General features: G+C 30.6%; 1 protein-coding gene across 1 annotated transcript in view; it reads left to right on the forward strand.

The window, feature by feature from the left end:
• Positions 1–5,662, forward strand: part of LOC142333814 (glycine receptor subunit alpha-2-like) — a 49,797-nt gene extending 44,135 nt beyond the window's left edge. Inside the window, exon 11 of the mRNA XM_075381350.1 lies at positions 3,730–5,662. Coding sequence (XP_075237465.1) covers positions 3,730–3,951 — 222 coding nt within the window. The 3' untranslated portion in view covers positions 3,952–5,662. The remainder of the gene's footprint in view (positions 1–3,729) is intronic.
• Positions 5,663–13,251: the final 7,589 nt, after the last annotated feature.

Here is a 13,251-nt window from a genome sequence, read left to right on the forward strand (position 1 = left end):
GAACGATATATTTGGGATTGAATTTAATATCCATGAATGAAAAAGGAAAACTTACACAATTTTACGCTTTTCAAATTACTATTTAAAAAAATATAACACTCTAAATTGCTTGCATTTAGTTTATTTTTTTTCACTATTCATTACTTCATGTGACTGTTTAAACAAACAATTAGGAACAATTGAGCTATTTTTATATTTTGAATTTATAGATGCATAAGTTATTTTAATTGTGTGATTTTTCTGTTTCTAGTATGATGCAGACCTAGTATTAAATGAATTACATTTTTTCAGTTGAGCAACAATTAATTTTTATTAGTTTTATATGAAATTACTTTTGTTCAAGATTGAGGTTAGGTTATTACATTGATACTGCCGTCTAAATATTTTAGGAATTGCCCTTAATAAAATTTATATTGTTAGATCTATATAAATTTTTGACATTTTGTGTGGATGGAAACCTCAGGAAAGATAGTTTAATAAATAAACTAACCTAAATTTGTTAGTTTGTTATGGTTGTAATGCTTATATTTTGTAATGAGATACTCTTCTTTTACAAAATCACAGAAGGATTAATAAATAATATTCATAATAACAGTTTATATTGACATGATTTATACGTAAAAATTATAATTATTTTGATTACTTTTTAATTATTAAAATGTAAAAAAAATTATTTAAAAATATTTTTAATAATTCATTTGTTTCATTTTCAAATTAAATTTCAATCAGAAATTATATTGCAGCAAAAATAGTCAGTAAATGCAAAGTAAGAAACATAATGGTTGCTGCATGACTTTAGTTTCATAATTTGTTTTATTAATGTTGGGTAAAAATGATTCACAGCTAAGTTTACTTATTTTCTACTCACCACTGAAAATCTTATTGATAAATTTTGAAAATGTTGGACTTGCTAACTGATTCTGATAGTATTATTAAGATAGTGTATGTGTGCCTGCACCCTACTGACTAAACCGCATATCTGACTGATACTCCCCCCCCCCCCCCCCGGTGGACGGGCTAGCAATTAAGCATTACGCTACCCCGGGAGGTGCCTTCCTCGTAAGCGTGGATGAATGGCAGGAGCTGCCATTCTATGAATGGCAGGGGCTATCCATCACCCCTTTGCTCTAAAGCTGTAGCTTCTCTAGGATTCCACCTTGTAGGTCGCTTTAGTCCTCACACCACTCACGTAGATCTTTCCCTTTGGTTTTTAAGATCTTGGTAATTAGATCTTCCATGTCGTATCACTAGAGAGCATGTAATTTATGATATTATCTTATCCCCCAATAGATTCAAAATTAAAACCTTTGCACACTGGTCCTCTTCTTCCAGAATGCCATCTTTCTCTTATGTGTTCTCAAAAACCGCATGAGGCCACCTCCTTCAGTTCCTCATGATACCTGGATCTCCCCTTATGGTTTGTGTGTACTTGTCAGCAGTTACTTTCACTTTCAGTAATTCACTAGTCCATTCCGCCAAGTCTTTCACTTAGTCATGGACACATGTGACAGCTTCCTTGATCCATTTCTTTATAGTAGGGGTTGTCTTGCAGAGATGCACTAGAATCTAAATGTCATTCAGTGGCATCTCAATCTCCGAGGTCTCAGAATCCGAATCACTCACTCTGGGTCTCTTCCTTGATCTTTCCGTGGAACCTGACACCACTTCTTCCACCATAGTTATATTTATCAAGCTTGTGGAGAGAGTTACCTTGAAAAACCTCGCAGTTTTATAGCTTTTCTTAAAAATCCCCTGCATTTCCATCTTATCAGAAGATTCTGACATCTTAAATTGGAATTTGTCAGCTTATATGATGCTTCCCAGAAAATTGGTCACCACTAGCATGTCGAGGGCAGAAAACATGTCTAACGACACCCCACATGGTATATATTTGGGGAGGGTCGGTTAAATGTATCCCCCCAAATCTGGGGTCAGAATTTTTGTGGTGGGAGGGGGTAAAAAGATATAGCGGTTTGGGATAGGTCGAGATCCAAGAGGGGACGTTTGAGTAAGGAAATATAGTGAGGATAGGAAAGATGGAAGTTTCCCCTTATATTAAGCCTAGGACTTAGAAAAAAATCTCACCTGAAGTTGTCGAACTCACATCAGACTACTGCATTAAACAACCGACTAACTTGTATGTTCATGCAGAACAAAAAGTTACTCAATTCTATCCCTTAGTGTCAGAGGCAATAAGGTTGATACTTAAAAGGAAAAACGAATAAAAAATTTGTTCATTAACCAAAGTCTACAAAATTTTATATATTGTATTATATTGTTTATCTCTTCATTGTATTTTATTCACCACAAGCAGATTAAAAATTGTTCATAATGAGTGTGGGAGTTAAAACACCATCCAAAAAGTTTTACAAATGAATTAAAATTTTTTTTTATTGGTAAATATTTATAATAAATTCTGAACCTCCCTTTTCTCATTTTCAGAGGTTAACTCATTTTATGTGGTTCTAGAATGTATTCTGTTGTAAAAATAAGTAGTATTCTTTCTTTTATCCAAGGTTTCAACTTTTAAAAAATTTTGGAATGTATTTCAGAAACTTGTAAATACCCTATAAAAGCTTGGAACAAATTGGGAATGTAAGATCACAAGCTCATTGAAATTTCATATCTTAAAACAATATTGCCGAAAAACTTATCATTCAAAAATGGGTAGCACCACTTATTGGAACCATGAGATATTGGACTCCAATAATGATCATGTAAAAAAGAAAAGAAAATGTACAAGTGCCACCATGTCTCTATTTTCTTAATTGGAGATAGGTTTCATATTATCTTCTTGAATCAAAGAATCAATTGACCAAATCTTAGATCTGTTATCCTAAATTGATGTTAGTAAGATGAAATCAGACCTCATCAGAAAAGAAAATATTATCTAGAATACCAATTCTGACCTGAGTAAAACCAGTAAACCACATAAAATAAAGGTTGATTGACAAACCTAAACGCTTTAAAATGTTTTACAATAGGAGTGTAGCTTTAACATTTTAAGGGTATACTGCACACTTTGTATAGACAAAAGTGTCTGTAAGTACTTTTTTATGTCAATGAATCGACTGCAAGATTATTAAGAATGTCTAATACTTTTTCTGTTGTTAACTAGGGCTTTGGTGGTTTATGTTTACAGTTCTCAATGATGTAACAAACATTCTCAAGATTTATTAATAAGATTTTTTGTGGTTAGTAGAGAATTAGTAAACTTAAATGTGAATCATTTTTACCCAACATTAATAAAACAAATTATGAAACCAGTCATGCAGCAACCACTGTGTTTCCCACTCTGCATTTACTGATTTTTTTTTGCTGCAACATAATACTGTATAATTTTTAAGATTCTCTCCCAATACCAGATTTTTAAAAGCCTCAAATCTTCAATTTTACAGTTTTCCTTATTATTGTCATAAAATTAAACTCTCTTTAGAAATGTTGTTATTATGAATACTGAAACTCCTGATTCCTATAACTTTGAAAATTTGAACAAGCAAAATTTTCAATTGCAGATTTTTTTTTGTTTTTATTTTCAATCATTTGAGATATTTTATATTATTTTAAATAAATTATGCTACATGTTAAATTGATAATTTGTAACAGGACATAGATTCAATTAGAATAGAAATTCATCAAGTACGATTACATAATTGTATGAGATTGAAAGTACAGATAAAAGTGGACTCCTGCAATATTACTGTTGATATATTTTGTTTTGTTTATCAGGAAAACTCTCGTTTATTGTCTGCTGGTGGTCAGCCAATACACGCACATCCACCGCCTGTACCACCTCCTCCACCGCCTCCAGCATCCCGTCCAACTGTCAATATTGCAGCAAGAAATAGAATAAGAGCTATAAATATTGATAGGTTCTCCAGAGTATTTTTCCCTTTACTATTTGCTGTATTAAATTGTTCATATTGGATCAAGTTCGCAGAATTTTTGTAAAATTCTTGTTTTATAGTCTTATTCATTGTAATCATTACAGGATGCTGCAGCATTTAAAGGTACTGATTTTGAAACTAGTATAACACATTTACTGTATGCAAAAATAAAAGCAACTGTGAATAGCGAAGAAAGTCAGTGACTTGGATTCTCTAAACAGGCCTCATGTTCTGAAAATGTATTAAATGACAAATGCACTTGACATGATGCGACGAACAATGTCCTGCATAGTATTTGGACCTCATGAATTACATTTGAAGTCTGTTAATATAAGAAAGGATGTGAGTGAAAACTTGAGCTTTCACATACCTCCATAAAAATGTTTGCCACGGCATGGTCCGAAGAATGTCAACAAACTGAAAGAGAACTCGCCCAGAGAATGCAGTCCTTGGGTGGTCATTGAGAGTTTATGGGAGTTCTTGCCATATTCCAACTCCAATGACTCATCTCAGGTAGGAAAAAGGTTTTCAACATGTGATTATAATGTTCGGCGTTTACAGTAATTACCCTTGAAAAAGTAAGGGCAATTATTTCCTGTACTGAAATGGCACACCACACTTCTTAGGACTGAGTGGTGGCCGCTCATGGAGTCAATGTGGATTTATAGGTGCCCAGTATCGGCAGATTTGATTGTTTTCAGAACTGCTGAGCGAGAATATTGCTTTATCATTTATGAAGGCTTTTCTTGAGATCATCGTACATGTGATACAATAGCATCATTTCTTGGCAACAATGGACGCAGGACGCTTTGTGCGTAGCAATTAATGCTTGGGCGATCTACAGTTTATACAGATGAAAATACAAATCACGATGTAAAATCTGTTGCACATATGACTCCCTTCCAAGGCTGTTTTCACACATTTGACATTTTCAGCTGACTGGAAAATATTTCAACGAGTAAGGATTTCGCACTACTAACCGATTACTTTTGTTGAAAGTGTAGTCCCGTGTTGTCGATCTTCACCGAATGTTTAACTAAACTTGTTCAGTGAATCCAAGGCCACATGGAACCACCTCTATCAATGATGTCAGCCACATAAGCAGTGTTGCCTACTCAAAATGGGTAACGCTAAATGCCTCATCCTGTATTATTACTGGTATTGTTATACTCACTTTTAGTAATTTACTCTAGAACTCGCTAGAGCTGATTTTTTTTTTAAATATATGGTTGCACTGAAAGTGCTAACGTAAAAAAAGTCTATTATTTACTTAGCCTTTATTTGTTTATAGAATTGTCAATCTACTTCAGTTTAATATAAAAAACTATATTTTTATAAAAAAAAAATTGTGATTTATTTAACATAAACATGCGATAATATATTCAACCAACAAAATTTAAAAATGAGTGGAATTGAAGGCTAAAAGGATACATTGGTAAATGTTGCAAATATTCAGCACCAGTCCATACTCAGTTATGCAGTATTTATTATTTCTTTTTTAAGAATTAGACTTGTGTATTAATATCTTCATAACTTTTATTTTAAATATACTTAACAAAGTGTTTAACTTGCTGAATCGCATTTCAACAATTAGGGTTTCTGTTCCTAGGATAAAGCAGTATTTTTGTTGAAATGATTCTAAAATTGTATAATAATATTATTGTAAGGAGTTTGTATTTTTAGTGATTCATTTAGAGATTTCAAAATGAATTATTTTATTTTCTGTTTTAAAGGTAATTTTATGATATTTCTCAATTTACTTGTTTCATGGTTGTTATTTTGTAATGTATGCTTAATTAGAATTAATTTTTGAAATTTAATACTTAAAACCTATTTTTATGCAACTTTCTTCTTTTAATAGTAATTTTTAAATCTGGTTTGATGCAGTTCTTCATTCCTTTGTCTTCTATACTAATCTTTTAACTTCAACATAAATCTTACATTCTCAACTATCAGATAATTTCATTCTGCGCATTTTTTAATACTGTACATGTCCGTGTGTTATCAAATTAAGTAAAACCTGTTTTTTTTAATACACGGCTTACTGATGTTATCCGTAAACTTCTTTCTTATTTGCTTTCAACTGAAGACATCTTTATTTCTTTATTTCTATTTAATTTTCAGCATTGTCCTGTAACACCACATTTCAAATTCTTTACTCTTTCCCTTTCTGCTTTTTCTATTAAACAAAAAGTGTCGATGCAGTATCTTTACTCATACTTGTTCCACGGTGACTGAGAACATGTTCTCCTTCCACAGAAGGTTGTACAGATGACAAACCCTGTGATGTCCCCCCTAACCCATCCCAGATACCATAGTGTATGTGGATTCATAAATGCACTGTACGTGCTCCAGCTCACTCATTTTTTCTAATGTTACATATTATTGTTCAGGATGTTTATACATGCAGCATTATATGCACTATTGCTGAACATATATTTTTTTCTATTATTAAGAAAATCTTTTGAAATTATTAACTGAATTATTTGTTTTTTTTTTAAATAATTTTTTGTAGGTTCTATTTTTCTTTATTTATTAATTTTTTCTGAATTTTTTATACTTCATTTTATAATTGCATGGGGAATTTTATTTTTTTCAATCTTAAGTCACTACGTTTTTCTATCTTAAAAATGCTATATTTTTTCCATTTAATGTTTTCAATATTTACATTTTTAAATTAATTTTTTTACAACATTTTTACAAAAATTACTTGCTAAATACGATAAAAAAAATTAAAATTAACATTTTACAAAATAATTACAACTTATTTATTTCTATTTACAGTACATTTAAACTATTCATTTGAATATGCAGGAGAGGCTACCTTCAATTCCACTTGTACTGGACTGATCAACATCAACATCTGTTATCTTCAGATTCTAAATCGGACTAGAATTCCAAGTGATTGGAATCTTAAGCTGTGGAACCTCTTAAGTTTATAATTAATTCATCGATGGCAGTGTCTACTGTGTTTTCTTTTTCATAAGCCTCCTTAATTTCTTTAGCCGTATGAGCTATAGATTTACTCCAGTCTTCCTCAGTTATTTCATCACTGCTTCTCAAAACAATAACTCAGCATTATTTACAGTAAAAACTTTATTTTGGTCACATTAAACCAGCAGCGACCAAATAACTTGATGACCTTTCTGCTTTGCCGGTTCATTAGTTTTATATATTTTTGACATTCAGTTAGCTTTAATTACATCAAGTAACTGGCATTTTGTCAACGCTTCTTGAAATTTAATGTTATATTTATATAACTGATCAATCGGTTCAGCTTCCAGATCGATTTGATTAGGAGGCCCATCTATCTGTACGAAATGGTAGGGAGCATTATTAATTACTATGACTGAATTTTCTGGTATTTTTCTAGTAGGGTAAGAAACCACCTTTTGAAAGTAACCGGACCCATTTCTGAGTGATAACTACCCTGTTTATTCTACCTAAATACTATCAGAGCATTTCGTACAAATCCCTTGTATGTGCTGGCATGGACAACAGCGATTCTTCTGCCTTTGCCAGTAGGTTCCTTTCTGCAGCTCAGTTTCATTTCATCGGTGCATTATTTTGTCCTAACATGACCTGCATTTACCCGGGTTTCATCTGCCTTTGCCAGTAGGTTCCTTTCTGCAGCTCAGTTTCATTTCATCGGTGCATTATTTTGTCCTAACATGACCTGCATTTACCCGGGTTTCATCTGTAAATACTACTGTTGACAAATCGAGTTTTGTCACTTCATGTAAAAAATTACAGTGGATCGATACAATATTATTTCTTTTGTTTTTGTGGTTTGACTCTGCTGTGTTTGTGACTGTAATTTGAATTCACCAAACCAGAAATAAATTGTTTATTTCAGCGATGTTGAGTTACCAAAAAATATAAAACTCTAAAATGATACCTTGTGTTGTTAATTATTGTATGATTCTTGTTTATTTACATCTTTTATTTAAATCAAAAGTTTTTTAATTCAAATGTTTGTAAAAATTTTTTTCTTGCTTGATAATATCGTCACATAAGCTAATTAAATTTATATTTTCATAATCTAACATACAAGCTTTTTTATTAGCTTCTTTGGTGAATTAATTCATCTGTAAAAAAAATAAAAAAATAAATAAAAAATAAAAAAGCAAACTAACCCTTAGTGAAATTATATGATTCATTTAAAATTTAGTATTTCTTGGCTGTCATACCAGTTTTTCATTGTTACTGCTATTTATTAGAATTCTGGATAATTATTAAATATTCCTAATAAAACTGAAGTTAACTGTTAATAAGAAAAAAAGAGATGAGGCAGATTCACATTTACTTAATTACAATAAATACTGTTACATAAGTAACTCCAGATTCATTATTTCGTTATCTTTCATTGCTGTTGGTATATCTAATGCCTTAGATAGCTAAAATTATATGTAGATATACTTTTGTGAATGTAAAGTGAAATAGATATATCCATCTGACATTTGTGAAGGATGCATTGCATTCTCTTCACTAATTATTAAAGTACGATTTAATTAATTTTTTTAATCTGATTAGTTGTGAAAAATGATGCCGTTTAATAAACTATATTAATTTTTAGTTTATTATTTACGATGCCTTTAATTAAAGTGTACGGTAGATAAGTGTGTATATATTTATGTAGTGAATAAAAAACTATATTTATAAAACTTTATTTTTATTTGTATTTTTTATTTTCATTACTTGTATATTTATCTTTGCCGTCTGTTGTACATGCATGCACAAAATTTGTACATAATACAATTTTTATCACAATATTTTACTTTAATATTTGTATGTGTGATTTTTTGTTTGTTTGTGCTCTTGTTGATGCACGGGACTGGTATAGATGATAAATGTGGGTTTAAATGAATGAAAGTAGTCAAATTTTATTTCATACAAAACCCTTATAGAAAATTGTTTACATTTTAACGTAATAATATTTCAATAAAAAATTATGTTTGTTAAAAAAGTAACAGAGCAATTTAAAACTATTAAATTGTGAGTAAAATGGATATAAACTGTAAATGCATGTTAAGCTGTACTGTACATGTGGAAGCCATTAATAATTTTATGTTATTTAGAATTCAAATTTCCATCTTTCAGTATTAGAGTGTTGGTGGTTTTATGTTTTGTTTAAAAAAATATATATATATATATAAAATGGTTCTACAGAGTAAAGTTTGTACGAAGGAGGGTCAAATGAAAACCGTAGAAGTTTGTTATAAATTCAAAACACATCAATGAACTGTAAATTTGAACACTAATACTCAGTTTGTAATTGATCTAGAGGGTTTAAAAAAAAATAACGATAGAACATGATTGCAAATCATTGGTGTAAAGATATGACATCTCCACTTGCAACCTGCACCAAAGAGGAACAGTTTATCGGAGTAGTGAAGGACTGAAACCTATCAAAATTTACTACTAAATGAAAGTGTAGTATAGTGGTGATGCATGTCAGTCGCTACATCATTTGTTTTCTATACTTGCTGTAGGTATTTTTAGATGTAATGAATTGTCATTGATAAGATTGAGCTCACTGAGTAGCAATACCAAAGGCCAGTGGAAGCCATGATGAAGAAAAATTGGTGCACAGCGGTGTGTGAAATAACAATCTGTCTGGATACAAGTTGTTTATATGCACACCATGTTGTTTATGATGTTCTGCAGTTCAGTAAATTATCAGCAAGGTGGTTATATCCCAGCTGATTATAGAATCAAACGAAAGCATTGTTTTATTGATGTGACAAACCTTTGCAAAAGTGATTGCTTCCTAGGAAGCAATTGTCATTAAATATAAAAACTTGGTCAGTTATAAATCTGTTTTATTCATATTGCAAGTCAACCCACTGTCTTAACTATTTTCTGAATATCATTAATGATGATAGCACGATATTTAACATTTTTAGTGGTATTTTTAAAGTATTCAAACAACTCCTTCTCATACATCTTTCTTAAATAAGCATAATGTACACATCTTAATGATTAGTGATCTTTGTAAAAAACAAGTATTATCTTTAAAAGACAGAGAAAGATTGCTGAAAGATTCTGCTGTTAGTAGATAAATCTTCTCTTTCAATTTAGTCATTTAGTATCATAGGTCATGAATATATATATATATATATATATATATATATATATATATATATATATATATATATATATGTATGTGTGTGTGAGTGTCATTTATTATGTTAAATCTCTTTTCTTTTTTTTGTATTAATGGCATATAAGTGGGAATTTAGTAATTAATCACCATGTTAACGTTTCTGAATGTGACTTAAAAATAAAATAAAAATAATTTTGTTCAGTTAGGTGTGATAGTTTTAAAAAATTTTTATCAGTTTTTAAAAAAAATAAGTGATCAGCTTAATGGTTAATGTTTAAAAAAGTATACAAATATGATTAAAATATGTAATTACGTCTGCATTTCATTTTTTGGACAGTCATCTTCAGTAGTTAAGCTCATCACTTAACATTGTACCCTGTTGGTCAACATGCTCTGTTCCATTTTCTTTAAATAAAGTTGAATTAATTAATTTGTCGGTGAAAAGATCAATAACAAGAAAGTTCAAACGTAAAAATATTTTTTAACTATCAAAGTTTAGGTAACATAAATGTTAAAAGACTTTTTTTTAAAGTGGCAGTAGAGAACTGTCTACTAATTACTGGCTGATCTGACTTAACTGTTTATTCTGTTTACTAAGATTTTTGAAAAGTCTTTCTTTTTTTGAATTTTCACCAGATAATAGCAAAAAAATTAGTTTGACTTCAGAAATGGTAAGTCCTCCTTTATTTGAACTAAAAAAAACAAAATAATTGATGGAAAGCACATAATCTAGTAGATTTTTTTTTTAATATTTTCAATCTTTATGTTGATTATACTATTTTGTTAATAAATCTTGAAAAGTATGTAAATTAAGGTTGTTCTCTTAGTCTGATAAGGTCTTATCTGACTGACAGAAACCACGCTGCAAGAGTGAATGGAGTTATTTGCCCCAATCTAAATTAAATGTGGAATTCCACAGAACATTATTGGGCCCTGTCTTGTTCATTATATATATGTTTGTCTGGAGGACCAACACAATTAAGGAAATTATTTATTGTTTTGTTGATAATACAACTATCGTTTTGGAGGTAAGCACTAGTGGTTACAAATCATGGAATATTTATAGTTAAAAAACTGTTTGGATTGTAATTTATTGGCATTTGATTTTTAAAAAAATCAGGGTTATATATTTTATAAATTCTAATTATGCAATTGGAAAAGAAAGGTAATAAATTCACAATCTTAATTGTAATAGTGTTAATCCATGCTTAAGATGTGTAAATCAGGATTACGATTCGAATTATAGTTATTTGTTTGCTATTCTTGACAAACATATAAAATTTAATAATAAACTACTACATTCATAAGGAGATTTTTATAAATCTGTTATTCTGAAAAGTTTTATTTCTTTTAAATAAAAACATATTATGGAGGTTTATTATATACAGTACAAGATGGTGATTAAATACGATAATATTTTATGAGCTAATTCTTATGATTGTCATATTACATCTTTAAATAAGTTTGAATTCATTAATCAAAATTATTTGTAATAATTGAAGGTGATATTTTATTAAAACACCATAGAGTGTTTGGTCTCTTAGTTGTAGTTTAAAAACTTATTATTTATTTATAAAAATGTTATACCATTTTGATTTTTTATACATTTGCACAAGATCTCAACTCGAATGACCAAAAATAGCAATGTCAAATATTATTCCTAAATGTAGAACAGTATTATTTGAGAGATTTGGGTATGTTTAAATTACAAGGCTGTTAATTACAGTACATCATGTAATGAGCCCGTAATGATAGCCATTAATGTACAAGTGCCAGGTAAGTTACGACATGAGCCTTGGCGAGTGAACTTTTTAAGAGTACCATTATAGAGGTAGCATATTGTATTTTTTCTACGGCTGATAAAATATTGGGATTATTGATTTAAATCAATGATTGATTGTACATTGTTTACGGAATATTTTTTTTTTAATTTTTCAAAAAAACAATTCATTATTTCTATTGTAATAGGTTATTAGTTATTGTAAGTTCTGCCTATTCTTTAATATTGATCAGTGTTAAAGACATTTCTTCCACAGAATCCGACATAATTATCTAAAGGAAAAACACTGGAATATAGAAGTTTAGTTACCTATCGGTGTAACTTCAAATTAACCTCTGCTTGGTAGCCGTTAAATAGGATTACAATCAAAGTTAAAGTAGCTGATGTTAAACAATTTCCGCTTCTGATTGGTTAGTGGTTGAAAAGAGTAGGCCTTTGGTTAGTTGAATACTTCTGTCATAATAAAAAGTCTCTCTTTCACAACCTTGATACAGTCACGTAATTCAAACATTATAATACAGCCGTAGAAAAAATAGTGTCCCAGCTAGGTATCCAAAAGTAATGGCCTATATTTGAAAACCTCGTCATAATCTCTTAATCGTAGGCTCAATCGACAGGAATATCCCCAATATTTGTAATATATACTACCAAGGTAAGTGGAATAAGCGGTAAGGTTGGATCGTGTACGGGATGTATTCATTGCCAATCCTGGAAAGTCAATTAAGCGGGCTAGTTATGAACTGCAAATTCTTTATTTCACTGTTCACAACTTTGTTCATAAGTGGCTCTGTGAGCGTACAAGTTACAACTATATTACATTAAACCAAATGATCGCCGCGTACGATATCAGTTTACTGTAGAAGTAATGTACAATATCAAAAACGATTTTAATTATCTTGTTTCGTTGTTATTTAGTGATGAGGCAATTTTTCATACGTACGGGAAAGTTAACAGACACAATTATCGTATTTGGGGAACCAAAAACCCCTAAACAGTAGTAAAAAAGAAAGGAACTACAACTACATTGTGAGTTGTATTGCCTGTGCATATATATTCCTCAGACTTAGAGCATAACAAATCTGGAAGTACGAGGGTTGCTATTAATATTTCTGGTCTTTGCAACAGTAAGTGTTGCTAGGCGCCATCTTACGTTTCCATTGAAAACTTGACGTTGTTGAACATAACCTTCTTCAGAACATTTTGTCATTTGAGCACGATTTGTGTTGTTTACAGTAGTTGAAAAGTTCATCTCTGGCAAAAAATGGAATTAACTCGTTAACATTTTCGTGCCATTATTTTTCATAACTTTCGACGTGGATTATCAAGACAAGAGTGCATCGATGAACTTAATTCTTTATACGGCGATAAAGCACCATCCTACCGCACTAAAAAAACTAGTATAGCGAAATCGTGGCCGAGTTCGCTCCAGGACGAATTCCGTGAAGATTGTCCAAAATTTCCTGTCGGTTGATTGAGCC

The sequence above is a fragment of the Lycorma delicatula genome, chromosome 13, assembly GCF_047948215.1.
Source record: "Lycorma delicatula isolate Av1 chromosome 13, ASM4794821v1, whole genome shotgun sequence".
NCBI lineage: Eukaryota > Metazoa > Arthropoda > Insecta > Hemiptera > Fulgoridae > Lycorma > Lycorma delicatula.